General features: G+C 46.2%; 2 protein-coding genes across 2 annotated transcripts; one reads left to right on the top strand and one right to left on the bottom strand.

Moving 5' to 3' along the window:
* The first annotated feature begins 505 nt into the window (after positions 1-505).
* LOC128408922 (zinc finger protein 239-like) lies at positions 506-5,079 on the top strand. Its single transcript, XM_053378992.1, has 2 exons — positions 506-636; positions 3,547-5,079. Exons 1-2 carry the CDS (start codon positions 627-629, stop codon positions 4,662-4,664), a joined length of 1,128 nt encoding a protein of 375 aa, XP_053234967.1. The 5' UTR covers positions 506-626; the 3' UTR covers positions 4,665-5,079.
* A 3,780-nt stretch (positions 5,080-8,859) lies between these two features.
* Positions 8,860-22,739, bottom strand: LOC128408907 (zinc finger protein RFP-like). Its single transcript, XM_053378955.1, has 7 exons — positions 22,288-22,739; positions 18,472-18,567; positions 17,235-17,465; positions 15,934-15,956; positions 13,874-13,986; positions 13,400-13,456; positions 8,860-9,785 (listed from the first exon to the last, which is right to left on the bottom strand). Exons 1-7 carry the CDS (start codon positions 22,714-22,716, stop codon positions 9,268-9,270), a joined length of 1,467 nt encoding a protein of 488 aa, XP_053234930.1. The 5' UTR covers positions 22,717-22,739; the 3' UTR covers positions 8,860-9,267.
* Between the last annotated feature and the right edge of the window lie 3,046 nt (positions 22,740-25,785).

Here is a 25,785-nt window from a genome sequence, read left to right as displayed (position 1 = left end):
TGTGTGTCTTTTGCTAAGTGAAGAGGAGGTGGTAAAGAGGGGCGCTCTCCCTGTCCCCCATTTTTGCATTTTTCTTTTGCATGCCATCTCAGTTTTTCCAGCTCTTGTTTCAGTCGGTTTCCAACAGGTTTTTGCATTATTTGCCCGATCCCAGGATCGGAGCATATGCGTAACCACGCAGGCTTGGAGCATGCGAACCATAGAGAAGAGTGCCCTTTAAGCATGTGCAGAGTGCATCTCGAACACCCAGCAGCACTCACACTCAGGGCCCACGGGAAAGTGAGTTCAGGTGCAGGTCTGCTCCCTACAAAAGTGTTGGATCTTCTTCCCACATTTCCCCCACCCGTTTCAATTAAGCACCACTTTCCAACGAGTCTGCAAAGCGACGAGCCGGGGGAAGAGTGCAGTCCGAGCCGAACTTCAATTCCCAGAATGCCTCGAGAGCGATGCGTCCCCCCCTTGCCCACCAGGACTACATTTCCCATGGTGCTTAGCGGGGGCCGTACAAAAGGCCACAGGAATGCGGTCACAGTCTGGCTCCGGGTTGGGTGTTCGCTCCGCTGCACCCCTGCTTCTCCCCAGGATAAAACCCAGGCAGACGCATATATATATATATACATATAGGAATGGACCCCGGTAAGTGCCTGAGGCAAGTTTGTGGGTGCCCCACCCCCGGCCAAAAAGGGAAAAAAAAACTGATGGTGATCCGGTTATTGCTGGAGTATTTTTGCAGGCGACTCTTGAGGCAGCAAGGCCGGCCAAGGGTTGCAGGTTTCACATCAAGGGCAAACACAGAACCCCGCATCTTAAAACCTCTACCGGGAGACTTAAAATGCACGTCATTTCCCTACCATTTGACAACTTTCCTTGCCCACCCTTCGCTGGTCTTTTGATGCCCCAGGAACGCCTCCTGTGACCACGCTGTTGAGATGTTTTTACTTTAATTTTGAGTTTATCTTTGCCTAATCTCAAGACCCATGCTTGCAATTAATTTGGACTAAGGATCCTTCCATGGCTGTGCCATTGGTGATGTGTTCCTGGGTTAGAATCCTTGCTTCACCTATAGATGTGTTAGGATAACAAATTTTGTTGTTTAGTCGTTTAGTTGTGTCCGACTCTTCGTGACCCCATGGACCAGAGCATGCCAGGCACTCCTGTCTTCCACTGCCTCCCGCAGTTTGTTCAGACTCATGTTTGTAGCTTCGAAGACACTACCCAACCATCTCGTCCTCTGTCGTCCCCTTCTCCTTGTGCCCTCCATCTTTCCCAACGTCAGGGTCTTTTCCAGGGAGTCTTCTCTTCTCATGAGGTGGCCAAAGTATTGGAGCCTCAGCTTCACGATCTGTCCTTCCAGTGAGCACTCAGGGCTGATTTCCTTCAGAATGGAGAGGTTTGATCGTCTTGCAGTCCATGGGACTCTCAAGAGTCTCCTCCAGCACCATAATTCAAAAGCATCAATTCTTCGGCGATCAGCCTTCTTTATGGTCCAGCTCTCACTTCCATACATCACTACTGGGAAAACCATAGCTTTAACTATACGGACCTTTGTTAAAGCTATGGTTTTCAAATACCCAGCCTTATTATTTATCACATTAGAAGAAGTACGCTGATCCCAGTAGTGATTTTCAAGGGACAAGGCAGTTTGGAGCATGTGCCTCTGACAGCGCAGCCTTAGATGTGTCTGCTCAGAAGTAAGTCCAACTTAGTTCATTGGGGCTTGTTCCCAGGTGGGTATAGGATTGTCGCCTAAAATCAGAAAATAGGTAAGGAGGCTATTGGACTAATCAAAAGCGGGCAAGCTTTCTGAGTAACGCAAAGCTCCTCATCAGGCAGAACAAAAAGTGGCACAGTGAGCGTCTGAACTAAATGTGTCGGCAAGTAAGAAGTTTCCAAAATGGGGGTTGTAAGTAAACTGTTTAAGATTCCCTTTTTCATCCAAAAGGGCACATTGGGGAGAGTCTGTTTTGGGTCCTTAAGTGGCGAGATTTCACACGCATTCAATTGCACCAGCCTTTCATTTAAGGACTTAAGGGGACAGTCAGGAAAACAATCTTGTAGTCAAGAAGGGCTGCGCTTGCAGCTGGTTATCTGAGGATGCTTGCTGGAGACAGGCCTTTCGAGTGCCTCGAGAGCAGACGACACTTCATTGGGAATTCACACTAGAGCATCAGCACGGGGCACTTGTCAGGCTTCACATTAGGAACTGGAGAGTCCACTTGAAAAAAATATTATCTGGGTCTCTTAAAAATGAAAAGCAAATCACAATATGCATCACACTAGTGATGCTGAGTGTACATCTGGAAAGTGTAGTTAGGTCAAAAGTATAATTAACCGAAGCAGAGCCCTCTGCTTCCGCTCAGTATCCTCCTGCCCCATCCCTTTCCCCTTCCCCCCCCCCCCTTCTCAACTGGCCCTCTTGTTGTTTCCCTACCATTGACTCCTTAACTCAGTTCAGGGGATGCAGGAAGATACAGTGGTACCTTGGGTTACATACGCTTCAGGATACATACTCTTCAGGTTACAGACTCCGCTAACCCAGAAATAGTACCTCGGGTTAAGAACTTTGCTTCAGGATGAGAACAGAAATCGTGCTCCGGCAGCACGGCGACAGCAGGAGGCCCCATTAGCTAAAGTGGTGCTTCAGGTTAAGAACGGACCTCCAGAACAAATTAAGTACTTAACCCGAGGTACCACTGTAGTGACTTCAAAACACCACAAAAAGCTTGCAGAGAGCTCTGTGAGGTGCTTTGAAAGCTTGAACTCCCTGCCCATCAGCTGGTAGGTGGGAAGTTCATGTCTGGCTTCTGCAGGGATGGGATTTGTGCATGAGTTCTCCGTGAGGAGCTCATGTGCACAGCCGAACTGAGCAGGCTTGCACTGGCTGCCCATCAGCTGGTAGGCAGGCGGTTCAAGCCTGGGCTTTGCAGGGATTGGCAGACTTTTTTATGGGAAGGCCTGGCAGGCCAAATTTGGCCTGCAAACCGGAGGTTTCCCACCCCACTTGTGGTGGATGATGATTTGCTGTGGTGGAGGGAAGGCAAGATGGGAGATTTAATAGTGTATCTAGAAACCGAGGTGCAAGGAAAAAAAGAAGGTTCTGTGCAAGAGAGGGTTTTTTATACAGGTCAAATCTGACTACAGTGGTACCTCGGGTTACATATGCTTCAGGTTACAGATGCTTCAGGTTACAGACTCCGCTAACCCAGAAATAGTGCTTCAGGTTAAGAACTTTGCTTCAGGATGAGAACAGAAATCATGCGGTGGCGGCAGGAGGCCCCATTAGCTAAAGTGGTACCTCAGGTTAAGAACAGTTTCAGGTTAAGAACAGACCTCCAGAACGAATTAAGTTCTTCACCTGAGGTACCACTTTATTTCCTAGTGGCCATAGAGTTGCGCATCTCAGCACAATCTTGACCTCTCAAGTCCTCCTTGAAAGTTCACTATCTTTCCCAGTTTGTAACACCCTTTCCTGCTCTTCAGCTACACTCCCCGTAGCTTGTGGCCGCATTGTGGAGAGGGAATGACTGATTGCAATCTTTCTTCCAGCCGGCGAAGATTGGATCCAGAGAGAAAATGAGGAGGAACCTCCCGGGCGAGCGGATGCTGAACAATTGCACGAGACGTTATCGGAAGGGAGCGAGGACTTTCCAGATCCCGAGCAGCCTGAAGCCCGTAAGAGGGGCCTGGAAACCTGCCGGGACACGTTTGCGGGAGACCTTTGTTTCGACTACGAGAACGGCCCCCCGAGGATGCGCGCGAACGACCGGCCGTTCAAATGCGACGTGTGCGAGAAAAGCTTCCGCCACAGCTCCAGCCTGCTGACCCACCGGAGGCTCCACACGGGGGAGAAGCCGTACAAATGCACCGACTGCGGGAAGAGCTTCAACACCAGCTCGGCACTCATCGTGCACCGCCGGACGCACACCGGGGAGAAGTCCTACGTCTGCTCGGACTGCGGCAGGTGCTTCAGCGAAGGCTCGGTGCTCATCAAGCACTGGCGCATCCACACGGGGGAGAAGCCCTACAAGTGTGCCATCTGCGGCAGGGGCTTCCGGCAGAGCTCGCAGCTGCGCGCCCACGAGAGGACGCACACGGGCGAGAAGCCCTACGCGTGCCGGGACTGCGGCAAGTGCTTCAGCACCAGCTCCAACCTCTCGGCCCATCAGAGGACGCACACGGGCGAGAAGCCCTACATCTGCGCCGAGTGCGACCGGCGCTTCGGCCACAAGTCCCACCTCATCTCCCACCAGAAGACGCACACGGAGAAGCTGCACGCTTGCCCCGACTGCCCCGCCAGCTTCCGCATGACCCACCAGCTGCTGGTCCACCGCAAGTCCCACCAGGAAGACCGGCGCTACAAGTGCCTCCTCTGCGGGAAGACCTTCAGCTACAGCTCGGCTCTGCTGGCGCACCAGCGCATGCACACGGGGGACAGGCCCTTCAAGTGCCTTGAGTGCGGCAGGAGCTTCATCCGCAACTCGGACTTGAACAAGCACCAGAGGATCCACACGGGCGAGAAGCCCTACGAGTGCCCAGAGTGCGGGAAGAGGTTCAACCAGAGCTCGCACCTGGTCAGCCACCGGAGGGTCCACTTCAAAAGCGCTGCCAAAAACCCAGGCGCGAACGTCAGCACTCCGGCCGAGCAGGAAGTCGAGTCTTCCTGAAGGCCGCTTTCCGCAAGGAACCGCTTCTGTAAGTTATGGAGGCCGCCATCTGGCTTTCTTCTGAAAGAGGTTTGCACGGAGGGGCTCTCAAGCAAGACTCTGTGTGCCGGAAAAACAAAAGTTTCTGCACCGAGGCAGCTGGGCTCCTTCGCTGAGGAAAGCAGAGTTCTGGGGCGTTGGGTACCTTATGGGTGACGTGGTTAAGAGCGATGGACTCGTAATCTGGTGAACCGGGTTTGATTCCCAGCTCCTCTACATGCAGCTGCTGGGTGACCTTGGGCTAGTCACACTTCTCTGAAGTCTCTCAGCCCCACTCACCTCACAGAGTGTTTGTTGTGGGGGAGGAAGGGAAAGGAGAATGTTAGCCGCTTTGAGACTCCTTCAGGTAGGAATAAAGCGGGATATCAAATCCAAACTCTTCTAGTATAAATTGTTCTATCTTGCAGGTCATAGAAAAGGGCAGGGAGAGATGCAGGACGCAGAGGCTTATGCCCTCTGGCCCTTGGAAATCTTGCTCAGCCCTTCTGCCTTCTGGAAACGTGTGGGCAGTGTCTGTCTTTGCTGTCTTAAGGACTAGAAACTTGGGCATGCGGTGCTTTTTAAAAATGGAATGTTGCACTGGCCTGTGTCCTTGTGCGAGTGCAGAATATACTCTAGAGGGGGGGAATCATATTTTTCTTTTAGCCCAAGGATTATGCTGCCTCCTGTGCAGTCTGTCAGGAACCCCATGCTAGTGGTGGGTGGAGCCAGAGGAAAGAGTGGGCGGAGCCACAGGTGTGCCCTCTGGCATTGGTGCAATAGGCTACCTTGCAGGAATGCAAAAGTCAGAGGTTTTTACATACACACAGCCCATGCCCATCTCCTCCTCCAGCTAGGCAGACAAGAGGCATTTTCACAGTTCAGGGACCCACTGAACCCTCAACAAGGAGTGCATGGTGCAGGATTGGTGTGGAGGTTCCCACTCAATTCAAGAGAACTGCAGTAGAACAGTGGGACTGGAACTAAACTTAAATTAGCCACGCTTTAGTCTCATTGAAGTCCATGGGGCAGGTTAGCCGTGGCATCACTTAGTTTGGATGCCAACTCAGCCTTTGAAATTTCTTGGTGGTGGGAGAAGAGAAGGGAAGGTTGACCTTCAGACCCCAGGAGGTACACAGAAACCAAAAGAGTTTTTACGCTGTTTTTACACTGGAATGAGCTCCTTTTCTCTGTGGTTCCTCTGTTTGATGTTGGCAGTGCTAGGCAGTTGCTTATGAGACGGGACATGCTCCAACCAGCATCTAATTGCCACCTTCCATTGTCTTGTATCTTAAGAGAGGAGGAATACAGTAGTCTAACAAGGAAGAGGAACTGTACTTTTAAACAAAAGAAATGAATGGCTATGTTTTGTTACTCGATCATGAAATAAAACCAAGGGATGACTAGATGACCTTTGGGTCCCTTCCAACTCTGGTTCTATGACTTGGAAAGTAGGAAACAAATAACTGCCCACCCGCCCAAGAGACCATGGCCATCGCTTAATAATTCCTGTAGAATGTGTGTGTGTGTGTGTATCTTTATCTATATATACAGCCATGGGACATGGGTGGCGCTGTGGGTTAAACCACAGAGCCTAGGGCTTGCTGATCAGAAGGTTGGTGGTTCGAATCCCCACGACGGGGGTGAGTTCCCATTGCTTGATCCCTGCTCCTGCCAACCTAGCAGTTCAAAAGCATGTCAGAGTGCAAGTAGATAAATAGGTACCACTCCAGCGGGAAGGTAAACGGCATTTCTGTGCGCTGCTCTGGTTTGTCATAAGCAACTTAATCATGCTGGCCACATAACCCGGAAGCTGTACGCTGGGCTCCCTCGGCCAATAAAGCGAGATGAGTGCCACAACCCCAGAGTTGGTCACGACTGGACCTAATGGTCAGGGGTCCCTTTACCTTTATATATACAGCCGGATTCAACTAACCTGTCCACTAGCAGACACCAGCACAAGGAACGGCTAGCGCAAGGAAACTTTCCCCCCAACACACCCCAAGGGTCAGGGGCACCCCCAGAACAGCGTGCAAGGTTTTTAAAAAATCTTCTCTGGCACAGTTAGTAAAGTAAGCCAAACTTTTTGTTCTTGTATTACTCTGCTTAATAAATTTTTTAAAATAGTTTAAAATATTTTCGTACACCTTTCCTTGCTCTTAAGAACTGGACTACAGCAACCCTGTTCATCAGTCAGTTTTAAAACACAAGAGTTGTGTCCTTACAAAAGCACACGTTTAGAGATACGGTATTGGGGTACAGCAAGCTTTTTCAAGCAGGGATGGGAAATTTGTGGCCCTCAAAACGTTGGCAGGACTGTAACTTTCATCATCCCTGCTCATTTGCCACGGTGGCTAGGGCCGATGTTGAGTTGGGAGTCCAACAACATGGTATGTGATTGTCAAATATCTGAAGGGCTGTCACATTGATGATGAAGCAAGCCTTCTCCTGCTCCAGAGGTTAGGACCCAAAGCAATGGGTCCATGTGGCAAGAAAGGAATTCTGACCAATCATTAGGAATAAGCTTTCTGACAGTAACAGTTGTTCAAAAGTGGAGCGGGCTCCCTTGGAAGGTTGAGGAGTTGCCTTCGAGGTTTTTAAGCAGAGGTTAGATGGCCATCTGTGAGGGATTCTTTAACTGTGATTTCTGCGTTGCAGGGGGCTGGACTTGAGCACCTTTGGGTGCCCCTTCTAGCCCTATGATATGTGGAAAGCGACAACTTCCCCACCCTGCATTTAAGTGGCTTTTTAAAAAAAGCGTGAACAGAAATATTGCTGAGAGCTTCTCAAAGCATCTAGCTGTGTTGGAAGCAAGGCTTTTATTCTACAAAAAAGGGGGCAGGGACAGATCAAAGGCTTGGCACGATTTACATGAGGCTCAGAGCCTCTTGGCCAACCCCTAACAATGCCCCCCCTGCCAGCAGTTACTATTTCTAGGGCAGCCACCCCCAAACTCGGCCCTCCAGCTGTTTTGGGACTACAATTCCCATCATCCCTGACCACTGGTCCTGTTAGCTAGGGATGATGGGAGTTGTAGTCCCAAAACAGCTGGAGGGCCGAGTTTAGGGGTGCCTGTTCTAGGGTACCTTTCTAGTGTGAAGGCGCTTCATCTACATTCTTTCAGTAATTCAGTATTCCTCTTTTAGAAAGGTTGAGGGATAGCAGCTTGCAGAAGGACCAAGCTCCTAGCCTGAGCTCTCTGAACTTTTGATCTCAGCGCTCTTGCGCTGCATCCAGCTGAGAACAGACCCATTGAAATCCACGTGCCTTGTTAGTTATGTCCATTCGTTTCAATGGGCCTACTCTTGAGTATGATACATTGGATACAACGCCAAGCGTTTTAACTACCGCAATACAGCTGGGTATGGCTCACAACTGTATGGTTTTATAAGCTGCACACTTGAGGACCAATTTGCAACTGCATTCAACAAGAAGTCTGAACAGCAAGAGAAGTCTGAAATGGGACATGGCTTGGATTCTCACGTGCCTACTCTGAGTAAAGCCAACTTTATGCTTCCTTGCAATATATGTGAATGCTGGAGAAGCCAAAATTCCCACCAGTTCCAACACTGAAATAAATCCCGGCTCCCTTTTCCATTTGACCATAACCCACACTTTTCTCTTAATACCTTCTACAGACACATACACGCTACTGACAAGAACGTTATAACCATTTATTTTCAGTTATGAATTGTTAATTCACTTTTAACAGGACACGGTAAAGATTTGGTTGAAGAAACCCAACCCAGCTGCCCTGCTTTTGTTCTCCTCAAACCCCTCAATTGTAAGGAACCCTACCAATCGCCCTTAATGTGCTAAATCCAACCAAACAGAACATCTTTCAGAAGGTCCATGCTACGTTACTGTCACTGCAGTTTAACTCTTTGCCGAATCCCTCAGAGAAGCAAACTGGGAGTACAAGCCTTAGTGAGCTATTTCATCCTCATGGCTCAGTATCTTACATCTAGTAATTTATTTCCTAGATGGGATGTGGTGCTGTCCCTTTCCCTTTTGCACTATTTTTTAACAGCAAGAAGATCTACTTTAGTCTGGGGCTGCATTAAAATACAAATGCTGTCCCTCTGGTGCAGGCTAGTTGCAAGAAGTCCACTGTTCCCAGCCAAGCTAGCAATACAACCTGGCTCCCTCCATACGCTTTGGACTACAATTAGCTTTGGACTACAATTCCCATAAGCCCCAGGCAGCTGATATATGGAGGGTTTCATGCTGGCAAAGGCTGGCCCAGAATACATGGGAATGTGTAGTATAATCCACACAAAAAACCACACCCGTCACCACCCTGTTCCCTTCCTGTGTGACTAACATTATCCTATTCTACACATAACAGAAACTTCCAATAATTTTATAGCTTTTCAGATGGCCAGTAAATTCTTGTGCAATTTTTCCAGTAGTGAACAAGCTGTGTTCACATGGAAACTGGAGTCTCTCACCAGTGTCTGGAAAAATACAGATTTGCAATACATTTCTTTGGGAGGGGGCAAGGAAGTGAATAAGCCTAAGATGCTTTTCCTCCGCTCATAGGCCAAACAACATCAACTTCCGTTACTCCAAAGTGCATGTAAAGTTAGGGACACAGTCTGAGCCGGGACCGGAGCCCCACCCACATCCAGGGATGAATTATATCCCCTGCAAAGCGGCTGGATGGGAAGGCGAAGATCAAGTCTTCATTCTCTGCATCAAAAAAGGTCACCTGACCTGCTTCGTAGTCGAGATGCACTTGGATTCTTTTGTAGGCCTTTCTTAGGGGCAGCGGGGTTGGAGGGGATGTCAAAGCTCTGTAATGATTGGCTCCCAAATGCTCCAAAGCCCAGACCCCCTGTTCAGGCCGGAAGTTGAGTTTCTTCTTCCTTTTCACAGACTCTTGGGCTACACCCACAGCCCAACTCCCGCCTGACTCCACCTGAACCACCCAGGAGTGCTTTCCCGAGGCAAACCCTTCGCAGCCCAGCACACAGGGGTACACGTTAAACCGGCCCCGAGAGCCGGGACGTTTCTGACAGGTGTCGCCCAACCACACACTTTTCCCGTCGTCAGAAAGGATGAGGTAGGGGCCCGCTGTGCCCGGATCCAGGGTCACACTGGCTGCAAATAGAGAAGAGAGGAACAGAAAGTTAAGGCTTGCCACTAACATCTCCTGTTTACCTCAAGGGGGCACGTGAGCCGTACGGTGACTGTTCTGAACCACTAGCCCAAAGGAGTGCTCATGGGAGCGGTTGGGTGAAGGTATACCATGGGTAGGCAAACTAAGGCCCAGGGACCGGATCCAGCCCAATCTCCTTCTAAATCCGGCCCGCGAACGGTCCGGGAATCAGTGTTTTTTTACGAGTAGAATGTGCCCTTTTATTTAAAATGCACCTCTGGGTTATTTGTGGGGCCTGCCTGGTGTTTTTACATGAGTAGAATGTGCGCTTTTATTTAAAACGCATCTCTGGGTTATTTGTGGTGCATAAAAATTCGTTCATTTTTTTTTCTTCAAAATATAGTTCCAGCCCCCCACAGGGTCTGAGGGACAGTGGACTGCCCTCTGCTGGAAAAGTTTGCTGACCCCTGAGGTATACTGAAGGATGCCAAAAACGCCAGAGTGAGAAAATACAATTACAATTTACAGACTCGGAAGGGATCGCGAGGGTCATCTAGTCCAACCCCCTGCAATGCAGTAATTTTTTTGCCCACTGTGAGGCTTGAACCTACGACCCTGAGATTAAGAGTCTCATGCTCTACCAACTGAGCTATCCCTCTGTATGTTCAGTCCCAGTGCTTTATTAAATACAGTGGTGCCTCGCAAGACGAAAAGAATCCGTTCCATGAGTGTCTTCGTCTTGCGGTTTTTTCGTCGTGCGAAGCAAGTCCATTAGCGGCTTAGCGGCTTAGCGCTATTAGCGGCTTAGCGGGCTTAGCGGATCAGCTGATAAATGGCTTAGCGGATCAGCTGATAAGCGGCTTAGCGGCTTAGTGGATCAGCCGTTAAGCGGCTTAGCGATCAGCTGATAAGCGGCTTAGCGGATCAGCTGTTAAGCGGCTTAGTGGATCAGCTGATAAGCGGCTTAGCAGGTTGGGAAAAGGGGGGGAGGAGGAAAAAAACCCCGCAGGAACTCGCAAGACATTTTCGTCTTGCGAAGCAAGCCCATAGGAAATTCGTTTTGCGAAGCACCTCCAAAACGGAAAACCCTTTCGTCTAGCGGGTTTTCCGTCTTGCGAGGCATTCGTCTTGCGGGGCACCACTGTAAAGGTGTAAACTTAAAAGTCTGCCAGGTCTCCTAACCGTTAGACATTTGGGGTGGACACCACAGCAAGGAGATGGCTTGTCTGCACCCAAGCAAACACGCAAACGTTCTTTATACACTTTGTCTAGGACTTCCCAACGCTTTGTCTGCCCAGATGAGGGCATAGGTGGCAAATACCCAAGTTTTACAGATTGTTCCCCTTTTCTGGGCTCAGAGCCCAGCACCCCAAGCTTCCGGATGAGGGTAACGTATCAAAGCAAGTCTATTATATCAAAGCAAGTGAATACATGGGCTCATTGCTACAGCGACTACAGATTAGTTGTGGGTTATCTTGACTACCAAGATGGCGTAAGCAAAACTTCTGGAACAGTTCCCCTTTGGGTTCAACACAGTGGCTTCCAGTCTCAGCTAACCTCCCTGGCCAATCCACCATTGGGGGGAAAAGAATCGGGATTCAGAACTGCAGTGGGTCGAGGCTAAACAGGTAAGAGAGACCAGCTCAATATTGCAACTGGAATGAACTGAAGGCTCAGTAAATGGACTGTGGATAAAGAATCAAGGCAACTAGGGAAGCAAGAAGGGTTCCTTCCATGCAGCTGTTATCACTGTGTGCACAGAATGACTTCTGTGAGTGCAGCAGAACTTCCTGTCTCTCTCCACCCCTCCCAGCACTCCAAAATCTGCTCTGTTGTGTTGGTGAAAACTCAGAGCAGGTTGGGGTGTGTGTCAAAGGGTAAAGGGAAGCTCTGTTTAGGTCGTGGCAACTGTTCTGTACATGCAGTGATTTAGCTGGCTACAACCAGAAAATCTAGTCACACATCACAGTATGTTACAAATGACATCTTGCAATGCTCCCTGCAGCTCACCTACTTTAAACCTAAAAGATTCCTGACCCAGAACTCTTTGTTTACCCACAATAAATGTCAAAACAAACGTCACTTTGGCACCTCTCCCAGTCTTGTGGCGTCAGCACTCGCCGGGCCAGGAAACAATGCCTTTTCAGCCAAGGCCTCGCGCACCTGCACAGCCTTCTCTATACAGCCAAGATTTCACAATGCTTTCTGCTTCCGTCACCCATCGCAGCTCATCCTGGGGTTCACTGAACCCTGCAGTCTTTTGGGCCTGGCAGACACAAGACTGACAGGAGCCACATTTAATCTGACTTCACCCATTGGCCATTCAAAGCTAGGAACCAGCGTGGGTGGGGTGGGGAACCTCAGGCCCAGGCCCCAAATGGCCTACAAACCTCTCTACCTGGCCTTTGCGACTCTTCCCCAAGCCACTGGTCCTGCTTTGTGTTTATACTTTGAAAATATATCAGTCAGAGTGGCGAGCAAAGTAGCTGGGGTGGCAGCCATCTTGTTTTTAATGCCACAGGGCCCCGACATCGCGTACTTGAGCTGTGTCGAGTGCCCCTGCTCATACTCGCCAACATTTCTCTGATGAAAATAGGGACGTCCTATCCTATTACAGTGGACGCTCGGGTTGCGAACGTGATCCGTGTGGGATGCACATTTGCAACCCGCAGCTGCGCACGCACAAAGCGCGAATTGGCGCTTCTGCGCATGCGCAACCACCGAAACCCGGAAGTAACCCATTCCGGTACTTTCGGGTTTCGGCGGTCCATAATCCGAAAAAACGTAACCTGAAGCATCTGTATCCTGAGGTATGACTGTATTATTATTATTATTCCCCGCCCATCTGACTGGGTTGCCCCAGCCACTCTGGGTGGCTTCCAACATATATAAAAACACAAGAAAACATTAAACATTTTTTAAAAAACCCTCCCTATACAGATGGCTCGGGGGTTGGATAACCCTCCAACATTTCTCCGATAAAAGCAGGGGGAACTGGGATATTTCGGGATCAAATCAGAGACCGGGGTGGCTTCTGTAAATCCAGGACTGTCCCTGGAAAACAGGGGTACTTGGAGGACCTGTAAGCTTCAGGGGAGAAGGGAGGCAACCATGTGCAGCAGCAGGAAAAGGCAGCAACACCCAGCAGAGGAGGACCAGGCAAAATAGATGCAGATGCAGCCACTATCTTAATGTCCTTGATGGAAGATCTACCAAGGCAGCACAAAGGGGCAGAGGGCAGCTTGTTCAGGGACTCCTCTGGCCTGGCCCTGCTCCCACAGTAGTGCTTTTCACAACGGCATATGCCACAAGAATGTACTTGTATTTCCTGCAAAGTTCCTTCCATGCCACAGAAATTTATCCTTGCTTAGCAAATTCAGAGCCCCAAATGTGTGCTGCTGTAGGGCTGCATCCAACTTACTTTTACTCAAGAGTTGATCCATTGAAATTAATGCCCGTGTGACTGAACAAAAGCTAGCTGTATTTAGATGAAGCATTTTTATACCATTTTGCTTTGGTTTTATTGGGTTTTTTTTATTCCATGGGCCACCACACAAATTCTATTTTGTTTTTATATAATTAATATTATCGTTTTCTGAATTGTTTTTCTACACACCTATTTCTAAAGACTTCTTATCGTCTTCTTTCTCTTGGAGTTCAAGTAACAAAGACTCTAGAAAAAAAGGGGGGGAATAATATGACATAAGGCTTCCAATTTCATACTAAATATTGGAGAAAGAAGCTGAAGTTCAGAGACAGAAGGAGAGTCTAGAATCCTACGTGTCAAATACCAGGGACTAAGGGGCAGAATCAATGTGCAAAATTATTATTCTCCCTTTGCCTAAGGTTCCTGTGGTAAAACAGATTTATCTGTACTGTTTAATATTGATACTCAAGTATAGGTTTTGAAGAATCTTTTCTGCATACTTATCTCAGCTCTTTATTCTCCCCACTGACAAAACCAGATACATTTCGAATACACTGAAGGAGGAAAAGTGTAGGACCGTCAGGAGAAAAACCCAGTAAGAAAGTTGGAAAGCCCACAGCAAGAAATGATGGAGAAACAGGACTTTGGCCAACTGTCCTTTACCTTTGACTCTTTTCAGGGTTTCTGCTAGGGAAATGTTTTTCTGAGAAAATGCACTGAGTTTCTCTCTTACATCTGGAGGAACCTCCTCCAAAGGAAATGGTCTCTTCTTAGACCTAGGCAAGAGGACAACTCACTGAAATTATTCTGGAAGGCAATCTGTGGCAAGATAATTTTGGATTAAGGAGCAGACACAGCCTAGGAACTAGGTTTTCTATAGGCTTCCCTTGCTGCACCTTATCAAAATGCTTTCTGGCATCCAATGCTCTTTTGATCGGACTTCTTACCATCACTCCCTTTTCCACTGTCTTGATCAGTTCCTCTGACCTGTTCTTGTCCTCTCCCACATTTCTTCCCTTTCCTGCTCTCCGCATTGACTCTTAGGGCTCATCCACGCTTAACTCCTCTGCTCTTTCCGGGCACAGTTTGAGCTTTAAAGCTCCATGTCTGAACAACCTATTTTCTTTTTTGTTCCAGAGCTTTCACCACAAAAAACTGCTCTTTATTGTTTCTTTTTAATTATTTTTCTATTATTTTCTGTTATCTTAATTATGTCTCCTTTTTTCTCTATATTTTTTACATAATGGTGTTTTGTAAGGATCATGGGTACAGTGGTACCTCGGGTTAAGTACTTAATTCATTCCGGAGGTCTGTTCTTAACCTGAAACTTCTTAACCTGAAGCACCACTTTAGCCAAAGGGGCCTCCGGCTGCCGCCACGCTGCCGGATCACGATTTCTGTTCTCATCCTGAAGCAAAGTTCTTAACCCAAGGTACTATTTCTGGGTTAGGAGTCTGTAACCTGAAGCGTATGTAACCTGAAGCGTATGTAACCCGAGGTACCACTGTATTCTATTTTATATTTTCTCTCTCTTTATTCTTCTTCGATATAATGCTTTTTATTATCTTTTTATAAATGTGTTTGGATTTTAGTGCTCAGTGTTAAAAACCTTCAATAAAATCATTTAAAAAGTTTTTTAGCTTCTCAGCTTCTCTCTCTTTCACTCTTTTAAATCATTTCCTATTCCTTTTTCTCTATATCATCCTTTCTCTCTCTCTCTCTCTCTCTCTCTCTCTCTCTCTCTCTCTCTCTCTCTTGCTCTTATTTCCTTTCTCCTATTTCCTTTCTCTTTTTTTGCCTTTACATTAATGTTTTAGTTTGGACAAAAAAGATATTCAATAGTAATCTTTGTATTTTTCTTTTTAAACCTTAATAAAAATCTATTTGGAAAAAAGAAAACCCACCCTTTAAAGTTGACTTGGAACAAATAGCAATCCACGGAAAGCCCAAATTGACATTTGCTCCAACTGAGAGCTAAAGAGCAGTTTTCATAGAGGAAACTCCAGGACAAAAAAGGAAAAATGCTTGGACCCAGAGTTTTTAAGCAGAGAACTGAGCCTGGAAAGTGTGGATAAGCCCTTACTTCACACATCCTGTTTATTTAAACAACTTCTGGCACTGCGGAACTGAAAGCTGAAGAACACCGGAGCAAAGAGATGACCAGCCTTGCTCCAATCACTGGTCACAAAAGAAGTTGCTGCAGGGAGTTTACTTCCCATCCTGCCGGAAATCTACTCAGCTCTGGGACTGCAGAGCCGAAGAGGAGCCTATTTTTCCACCATCCATCAGCCAGGGGACTCAGGACTGCTAGATTCTGTGGGTTTGTGCATAAGTATCACCATCTATTGTAAGCAACCTTTAGGATAATTTCACGCTGTGCCCCAACTCCAGCCTGATCTTCGCTGATGCGCCACCATTTCAAGTCTTTACCGACCAACATCCAACCAGCTCCTTTTGTTTTCAGTGGAGCCAATGCACACATTTACCTGTAAGTTATCATGCATTCAGTGCTCAGATGATGGACCTAGAATTATAGCATTTCAGAGCTGGAAGGGAGGGTCATCCCCGCAATGTAGGAATCTTTCTGCCCGATGCAGGGCTTGAACCCAGAGATGAAGAGTCTCACGCTCTTCTACCAACTGAGCTATCCCAGGACATGCACATATGAAGTCAGTCCTCAGACCCTTTACAGAAGAAGGAGGTGGAAAGGGCCACATACATACCTGCTCAAAGTGTCCTTGACATTCTAGAAGGGTGAAAAAGCAGAGGAAAATGAAATTCGCATTATGGACATAAAATCCTTTCCAAGGCCATTCTGCTTCCTTCAGCTAATCTTAAGAGCAGACATGTTGCGGATCGCCAAATCCATTATTTAAGCAACCCCTTTATCAGGCTAACCCAAACATCACAAGGTAGCATGCAAGCTTTTCAAGGATTCGAACCGCCGACCTTCTGATCAGCAAGTCCTAGGCTCTGTGGTTTAACCCACAGCGCCACCCGCGACGCCACCTGCAAGGTAGTTGGAGACGTGCAAATGAGGCTCTCTGGTAAGTGCTAAATGGGTTTAGGGTTATACCAAGACCCTCCGGGAAGGAAATTCATTTTGTCAGGTTTTTTTATGGAGCAATATGGCTATGTTTACTTTTTCCATACTCTTGAAACAGAGAACCTAGCAATCTATTAACCAGAGCCATGTTAGTAGCAGTGGCTAGCATATACTTGGCAATGCTGCCATATAACACTAATTCTAAAAGAACCAAATTTTGAACTGAAACAGTATCTTGCAGCATCTTAAAGACAACGTGAAACAGTTTAATTAGAATTCTTCAAGAAGTTTAATACCCTCACTTGTGGATTTAATCAAGACAAAGGTTTGCTACCACACAATATGTGTTATTAGCTTTCCAGTGCTAACCTGTATCTGTGCTATCCGTGACTTTCTTGTGAATGGCTCCCTAACTACAGGCGGCAAAACAGTAATTCAGCAATTATCACCAATCTGCTGTTGTAAAAGTTTTAAACTGTGCCCATTTAACATACAGTCGTACCTCGGGTTAAGAACATAATTCGTTCTGGAGGTCCGTTCTTAACCTGAAACTGTTCTTAACCTGAGGTACCACTTAGGTAATGGGGCTTCCAGCTGCCACTGCGCTGCCGGTGCACGATTTCTGTTCTCATCCTGAAGCAAAGTTCTTAACCTGAGCTACTATTTCTGGAGTCTGTAACCTGAGGTAGCTCTGTATTTAAGCTCTCATTATCACTGACTGTAAATTTGGCACCTCACTGCCATTTCACTTCCAATTTTCTCATTTATATATCTGCTAACTAAGATTTCACTTCACACCTCTGATGAAGTCTGCAAAAGCTTATGCCCCAATATATTTGTTCAGCCATTAAGGCTTCACAAAATTCTCTGCCTATAAAATAACCCACGGATTCTATTATCGCCGCCAAATCCGGGACTTGCAGGACTCCACATATTTTAGTCTTCAGTCAAAACCTCTTGACAAATTCATGTTCTCACCTGCAGGAATTCCTTATCCGGCTGCCTACACTTCTCCTCCATCTCATTGATCAGGTCCTCAAGGACAGAAACTGCCTTAGAGTATTTGGCAACGTTTTCCTCCTGCCCGTTCTTAATCTCTAGCTCCAGCTCATTCAGTTGATCCAGAATGGGCTGTTCCAGTTCTTCAAGAAATTGATGCAGCAGCTCAAATGCAGATGCAACTTTCCTCCTTTCAGCACCCAACTTTTCCTGTAATTAAAGGGTAAATAAGAAGGGTAAAGTACTAACAATGCAATCCTGTAAACACTTAGGCCTGGATAGAATGGACCGTATACTGACTTTTGAATGTGCCCCTATATAAAATACTTCATGTCACATACACGTACAGTGGTACCTCAGGTTAAGAACTTAATTCGTTCCGGAGGTCTGTTCTTAACCTGAAGCACCACTTTAGCTAATGGGGCCTCCTGCTGCTGCTGCACCGCCACCGCTTCCCGATTTATGTTCTCATCCTGAAGCAAAGTTCTTAACCCGAGGCAATATTTCTGGGTTAGCGGAGTCTGTAATCTGAAGCGTATGTAACCTGAAGCGTATGCAACCCAAGGTACCACTGTACAGTACATTGATTATTGCTTTCATTTTATGGATCAATGGTCTCCTTAAATAGTAAAATTCATGTTAAATTGCTTTTTTTAAAAAAGTCTGGAACAGATTAATCCGTTTTGCATTACTTTCTATGGGAAAGAGCGCCTTGGTTTTGGAACGCTTTGGTTTTGGAATGAACTTCCAGAACAGATTAAGTTTGAGAACCAAGGAACCACTGTATTGCTATGTGGATAGAAATACTGTAATAACGTATGTGAGCCATTTAGGAAAAATGCTACATAAATGCCAGATTTTCTTACATATTTCTAATGTTGTTCAAGATACAGAATGAGGGATGGGGTGGGTTTTTTTGGCACCAAATACTTGTGTGTATAAGATGTGACCATTTGTATGTTGCAACAGCAATCAGAATAGGCCGCACTGGTAAAGAAGGACTCCTACACATCACAAGAGACTGCAGGGTCAGAAGTACCATAATTAAGAAATCACTTAGTCCCAGAGCAGTTTGTGAACAAACGCAGGAAGAAAATGAAAATCATCGTCAATCCTCCCAGTGGATATTATTCATTCCACAAATAACTTTCAAGATTGTTCTCACAACCCCCGCCCCACAAAGTTTGGGTTAATGCTAATTAAAAGAGGGACTTACAAGATTTTCTTCAGTTGTCCTTTTACCGGCCTGTTTAAGCTCCTCCAGTTTCTCTCGCTCTTGCTTAAGACTCTGTGATTCAGTCTGAATTTGTTCCTGGGGAGGGAGAAATACTTACTTTTGCTAGGACAGAAAAATCAGATGCTATTCATACAATTAACAACGGTATGAATGTTTTATTTTTAAAAGTAAATCCCTCACCAATCTGTATTACTGTTTGTGGTAAGTTCCGGAGGTCCGTACTTAACCTGAAACTGTTCTTAACCTGAGGCACTACTTTAGCTAATGGAGCCTCCTGCTGCTGCCATGCCGCAGGAGCATGATTTCTGTTCTCATCCTGAAGCAAAGTTCTTAACCTGAAGCACTATTTCTGGTTTAGCGGAGTCTGTAACCTGAAGCGTCTGTAACCTGAAGCGTATGTAACCCGAGGTACCACTGTACAACGTCAAGAGTTTTTAGAGGGAACATGCATGCTTTAAAGGCACACACCCCAAGTTATTGCCGAATTCTTCACAAGGAACTGCTTCACTAAAAGGACAGACGAACTCAAACTGGCTTATGTCCACAGTGCTCCTGGCTGGAAGTTGTTTAGAAAAGTCCCACCAAAAGAAAACCTACAGAGAGACTCTAAAATAATTCAGCAGAAGTCAGCTTTCTTAGTGAGGAAATGCAAAGCAGAGGGAAAAAGCTCATTCAAGCCCAGCTGAGCAATTAATTAGCCCCTCCCAGAAACAGCTGGGAAGGGAGAAGAGGAGTCTAGGGATTTTAAAAAATTAGTTTTTAAAGTTGTGTGTCTTTGTTTCTCAATTGGATCCGGTGTTTTCTGTGTTGTGCCTTGCAGTTATTTTCATTTATCATAGTTTGCTCATTATTTATTGCAATTGTTAAGAAGGAATTTCTGCTTAATTATCACTTGTCGCTGTTTTAAGAGTTAATGTTATTGTGTGCCACTATATTCTAATAGATTATTGAATATTACTTTATTTGATATTATTATCATTAAATTGGTATACCACCTCTCAGGGCAGTTACAAAGTAAAATCACAAGATAAAAACAAAAACCCAATTAACTGGCCCACCTGCAACATACTGAAAACAGGCATTGAATGTCGTTCCATTTTAAAGTTATGCTTTATTATGATTTTTTGTTGTTGCATGGGATCAATTATTGTAAGGTGTGTGTTCTTTGTTGTGTAGTTTGTTGCTGCAAACCACCTTGTGTACAGTAACATAGAAAAGTGGAATACAAATTAAAAGCGACACGAAAATCAGCGTATCGTTTTGGACTCTCTCTGTGGAATTGACTCTTTTCATACTAAATCCCATGGTATTTCTGCTGCGTGCATTTTCCAGCAGTAACCGTGTACAAACCATGCATTTACAGCACATCCTGTCCCTAGACCTTAAGGACAGGGGTTTGTAGCTCTGCAAAGTGCCAACCACAGTCCCCGGGATTTGGGTGTGAATCATAGAATCATAGAGTTGGAAGAGACCGCAAGGGCCATCGAGTCCAACCCCCTGCCAAGCAGGAAACACCATCAGAGCACTCCTGACATATGGTTGTCAAGCCTCTGCTTAAAGACCTCCAAAGAAGGAGACTCCACCACACTCCTTGGCAGCAAATTCCACTGTCGAACAGCTCTTACTGTCAGGAAGTTCTTCCTAATGTTTAGGTGGAATCTTCTTTCTTGTAGTTTGGATCCATTGCTCCGTGTCCGCTTCTCTGGAGCAGCAGAAAACAACCTTTCTCCCTCCTCTATGTGACATCCTTTTATATATTTGAACATGGCTATCATATCACCCCTTAACCTCCTCTTCTCCAGGCTAAACATGCCCAGCTCCCTTAGCCGTTCCTCATAAGGCATCGTTTCCAGGCCTTTGACCATTTTGGTTGCCCTCCTCTGGACACTTTCCAGTTTGTCAGTGTCCTTCTTGAACTGTGGTGCCCAGAACTGGACACAGAACTCCAGGTGAGGTCTGACCAGAGCAGAATACAGTGGCACTATTACTTCCCTTGATCTAGATGCTATACTCCTATTGATGCAGCCCAGAATTGCATTGGCTTTTTTAGCTGCCGCGTCACACTGTTGGCTCATGCCAAGTTTGTGTGGTCAACCAAGACTCCTAGATCCTTTTCACATGTACTGCTCTCAAGCCAGGTGTCACCCATCTTGTATTTGTGCCTCTCATTTTTTTTGCCCAAGTGCAATACTTTACATTTCTCCCTGTTCAAATTCAGGGTGTGGTTTAAATATATAGCATGTGCACAATCCAATTTGCCACCAACACTGTCACAGTCAGAGATGTTAGCTGCCAGTACAAATCGAAATGAAACCTGGGTCATGGACAGGGGAATAAATACCAAGGAATCTAAAGAAACTGTTTATGTACGCTATCATGGCTGCTAGAATGTTATTTGCCCAAAAGTGGAAAGAAGGCGCTCCAACAAAGGAAGCACAGCTAATCAAGATGATAAGAGCATGCCAAAATGGCAAAACTAACTGCGAAGATCAGGCATCAAGACGAGAAGAAATGTAAGTAAGATTGGGGGAAATTTTTTGTTAAGGAACACTGTAAATGTGTTTAAACACTAGCAGGATTGATGCAGCATTTTGTGCCGGATTTACGTATAAGCTAAACAACCTATAGTGTAGGACCCCACTCTCTTGGGGACCCCCAAAAAATTAAAGAAAGAAAAACCTGGATGTACATTTCTAAAATATAAAATGAAAAACAAAGAAAATAAATCCTACATGAAGCAACAGTGTTTTGTGTTGTGTAGGCTCCTAGGATGTAAGTCATGGGCCCCGCCTGCTAGCCTGCTAAAAGATCACTGGTTTGCTCATTTCTATGTATAGGGTGCCTACATTCTGCATGGTCTGGATGCACGGCAACATGTGCAAATGGCTTTAGATACCTATTAGGTCCATAAATTACCAGATAGCATACAGTGGTACCTCGGGTTACATACACTTCAGGTTAAATACGCTTCAGGTTACAGACTCCGCTAACCCAGAAACAGTACCTTGGGTTAAGAACTTTGCTTCAGGATGAGAAGAGATATTGTGCAGCAGCAGCAGGAGGCCCCATTAGCTAAAGTGGTGCTTCAGGTTAAGAACAGTTTCAGGTTAAGAACGGACCTCCAGAACAAATTAAGTACGTAACCAGAGGTACGACTATTTGTTGTGGACAAAGGGCAGCTGGACATATAAAGGGCCCCATTACCTTCAGTAGCTTAGGGCCTCATCAAACCAAAATCCGGCCCGGAGCATTTATGAAGTATTTTGATAATTTAGCTAAAAATAAGAACTGGAAATGAATTGGATAAAAGTAATTATATGCAATAATAATAATTTATTATTTGTACCCCGCCCATCTGGCTGGGCTTCCCCAGCTACTCTGGGCGGTTTCCAACAAAGATTAAAAAATACATTAAAATGTCACACGTTAAAAACTTCCCTGATGTCTTCTAAATGTCAGGTACCGGTAGTTGTTTATTTCTTTGTTGTTTATGCAAGGGAAAATAAATGTGGAACTTGGAAACGTGGGGTGTGGGTGGGGAGTCAGACAAGATGAATTTGGTGTTAAGATGAATGAAAAAAATGTTGATTGAAAAAAATCTTGGAAAATATTTAAATACATATAAAAGCAAAATACCTGGGTCTCTATAAGTATAGAGGGGTCTCTATAGTATAGTGTATTTTAAAATGGGGTTTCAGAGTTTTTAGGGGGTTTTGAATGTTTTACGTAGGTTTTTCAATTTCATTGTTCTGCATGGGACAATGACAATAAAGATTATATCAACTGCCTTCTTACCTTGTAGTCCAGGGCTGCCTCCTTGGCAGGGAGAACTGCATGAGTTTTGTGCTCCTTGGACCTGTCGCAGACCACGCAGATCAGGCTCTGGTCATCTTGGCAGAAGAGTTTCAGAGGCTCGCGGTGCTTCTGGCACCTGCCCATCCTCTCTCCCGGCGCTTCTTCCACCTGGCTCTTGAACCGCTTGGCGATCTCCACCATCTCCGCCAGCTCCCGGTTAGGCCTGAAATCTTTCTTGCAAGACCTCCTGCGGCAGTGAGGGCAGGAGAAGCGGGTCCGGGCGTCGTCGCAGCACTGGGCGATGCAGGCCTGGCAGAAGTTGTGCCCGCAGTCTATGGACACCGGGTCTTGGAAATACTCCAGGCAGATGGAGCAAAGGGCAGCCTTTTGCAGGCCTCGCATGGGATCCTCCTCCTCCTCCGCATCCATGCCGGGCTGCGCCTGCAAGCGCAGGGAGGTGGGAGCCAAGTTGTGAGTCTTTGCCGGGGCCCCTGCCTGCAGGATCAAAGGGAGCAACTTCCTTCTCCAATCCGATTGGCTGTTGTGCAAAGGGGCAGCATTTATTTATATATTTTTTTAAAAAAATATTTTCATTAAAAGGATTTTCTTGCTTTATAAAAGCCTTGCTCTTTTTTCAGGTTGTGCAGTCCTTACAAATCGGTTACATTTGTTGTGAGACCTTAGTATAAAGTTGGGGAAGAAGAGGGAGGAGAGGAAGGGTGGGGTGGTGAGGCTTTTATTTTTATATAGTGTAGGTATGGGGGTTTGTTATATGTGTGTGTGTGTGTGTGTGTGTGTGTGTGTGTATCATCTATCTATCAAATCAAATATATCCTTTATTAGGCATAGCAAACCAGCTCATTAAGAAACCAATTTCCTCCAGGCCTGTGAAGATACTATCACTTTAAGTGAATCAGATGAGCCTGGAACAGACCTTGTGGGTAGGAGAATGATTCAGCAATAGAGAAGCTATGGCTTCCTTTAAACAGAAACGACCCATTGATTATCATTTATTTATTTTTAAACAGTTTCATAAAGTTTGTCTTATGTTATGGACATCCGGACTTCTGCAATATGAGAATAGCACAGTGTTTGCTGCTCTTGAGAGCCAGATCAAAGAGAGTGCAAGCCTGGACAAAAGTATTTATGGTGTAGCTCTAGAACCATCAAAATCAACTTTATTTCTGTGCTGTTTTTCCAAATTCTGCTCCAAGCAGCTCACAACAACTGTCATGGAAGAGGCAGAGGCCCTTGTAAAGGGACCTGCAACACCTCACCGTTTTATTAGGCAACAATCCGCATAGCACACTATTCAGGACCACCGGTGAATATCAAGATAGTATACCACTGAAAATGCATTTCCGTCTTGTTGCCTCTTATTTTCTTATCAGCATAAGTAAATCGTGCCAAGGGCAGACTGACCTTCGTCAGAAGACTGGGGGCTGGTTTCAAAGCCATCAGAACAATAATTTCATTGTACGCCTAGACATTCTTCGTGTAGCAAGATAACACTGGCAGAGAAGTGCAATATTCTGCATGGGACAAATTGATAACTTTGCTTAAAGATATCTGTTGCTATGGCTTTGCATAGTACATAGGAGCATGTGTTGAGAATGCATAGAGGCAGCCAGTGAGGATGGTTTAAGTTTCTGTTGCAACTGCATTCCTTCCTGTAATATTATTAAAGCTGTGTGTACCTAGACAGCATCTTAAAAAGCAGAGACATCACCTTGCCAACAAAGGTCCGTATAGTTAAAGCTATGGTTTTCCCAGTAGCGATGTATGGAAGTGAGAGCTGGACCATAAAGAAAGCTTATTGCCAAAGAATTGATGCTTTTGAATTATGGTGCTGGAGGAGACTCTTGAGAGTCCCATGGACTGCAAGAAGATCAAACCTATCCATTCTGAAGGAAATCAGCCCTGAATGCTCACTGGAAGGACAGATCGTGAAGCTGAGGCTCCAATACTTTGGCCACCTCATGAGAAGAGAAGACTCCCTGGAAAAGACCATGATGCTGGGAAAGATGGAGGGCACAAGGAGAAGGGGACGACAGAGGACGGATGGTTGGACAGTGTTCTTGAAGCTACAAACATGAGTTTGACCAAACAGCGGGAGGCAGTGGAAGACAGGAGTGCCTGGCGTGCTCTGGTCCAGGGGGTCACGAAGAGTCAGACACAACTAAACGACTAAACAACAACAACCCTTTGTTTGGGGGTTCCAGCTTTTCGGAGATATCCACTGTGGTCTCTAGATTTACTTTTCAGCAATAAATTTGAACTCTTTCCACTCGCTGAGTTTGTCTTCTTTTGGCTGAAGGGTCATTGTTCTTATCCCACCATCCTTTGTAGGGTAACACAAGTTCAAAAGAGGTTTTAGCAGTTCTCATTTTGATATGTAACCCGCCATAAGTCCCATCAGGAAAAAGGCAAGGTATATATATCAGGCATAGGCAAACTCCGGTCATCCAGATGTTTGAAACCACCATTCCCATCATCCCTGACCACTGGGCCTGTTAGCAAGGGATGATGGGAATGGTAGTCCCAAACATCTGGAGGGCCGGAGTTTGCCTATGCCTGGTATACATAAATACTGCTGTGAGTTGAGGCGGGGGGTGTTAGGCTATATGGGGCCTGAGTCCCTTCCAATTCCTGGATCCAGCGAGGATTACATTGCTGGCATAGCCAGGCTAGCTTCCTGGTGTGGTAGTATGAGTCCTTAAAATAACAAAGGAAGTGGCTCTGTGTCAGAGGACGAATGGCGGGTCCCCCTCCTCATCTGGCTGGTATTTTAGAAGGACTAAATAATGGGTAGGCAACCTAAAGCCCAGGGGCTGGATCCGGCCCAGTCGCCTTCTAAATTTGGCCCACAGACGGTCCAGGAATCAGCATGTTTTTACATTAGTAGAATGTGTGCTTTTATTTAAAATGCATCTCTGGGTTAGTTGTGGGGTATAGGAATTCGTTCGTTCCCCCCTTCCCAATATAGTCTGTCCCCACCCCCAAGGTCTGAGGGACCGTGGACTGGCCCCCCTGCTGAAAAAGTTTGCTGACCCCTGGACTAAAGACACATACAACAGTGTCTTTAACCCAGGGGTCAGTTGGAAGCTGGGAGGAGGCCGGTTGAAGCCCCTGAGGGAGAGACATGCTTGATTTATGCTGGAATCCACGCCTGCGGTTATGGGAGAAGCAAGACTTTATGGGGCGTTAATGCTGTGAGACCTGTAGAACTCAAAGTAGCAGGGTTGCCCAAAACCAACATAATCAGTCCACAGCCTCAGCCCCCACTGCATCACCGAGAGTGGAGTGTTTTGTGCGCAGGACAAGAAGTTTGAATGTAATACAAGGGTAGCCACAGTGTGGGGTGTGTCTGTGTGTGGAATTAGTGTGCATGCTCAACCCCATTGCCAAAAGGTGGGTGGAGATGGAGACAACCCAGACTGCCCGGACACTGAGGTCCAGCGCCAAGGGCCTTCTGGCGGTTCCCTCGCTGCGAGAAGC

The sequence above is a fragment of the Podarcis raffonei genome, chromosome 2 (genome assembly GCF_027172205.1).
Source record: "Podarcis raffonei isolate rPodRaf1 chromosome 2, rPodRaf1.pri, whole genome shotgun sequence".
Taxonomy (NCBI): Eukaryota; Metazoa; Chordata; class Lepidosauria; order Squamata; family Lacertidae; genus Podarcis; species Podarcis raffonei.
Note: the sequence above shows the minus strand (reverse complement) of the source record. Positions and strands in the feature narration are given on the sequence as shown.

Excerpts from the sequence above, each read along its gene's own strand:
- LOC128408907 (XM_053378955.1), bottom strand. The coding sequence starts at position 22,716 with ATGGATGCGGAGGAGGAGGAGGATCCCATGCGAGGCCTGCAAAAGGCT. Across the intron at positions 18,568-22,287 it reads AGGCAGCCCTGGACTACAAG|GAACAAATTCAGACTGAATC; the intron begins GTAAGAAGGCAG and ends CTCCCTCCCCAG. Across the intron at positions 13,987-15,933 it reads GTCAAGGACACTTTGAGCAG|GTCTAAGAAGAGACCATTTC; the intron begins GTATGTATGTGG and ends CCTCTTGCCTAG.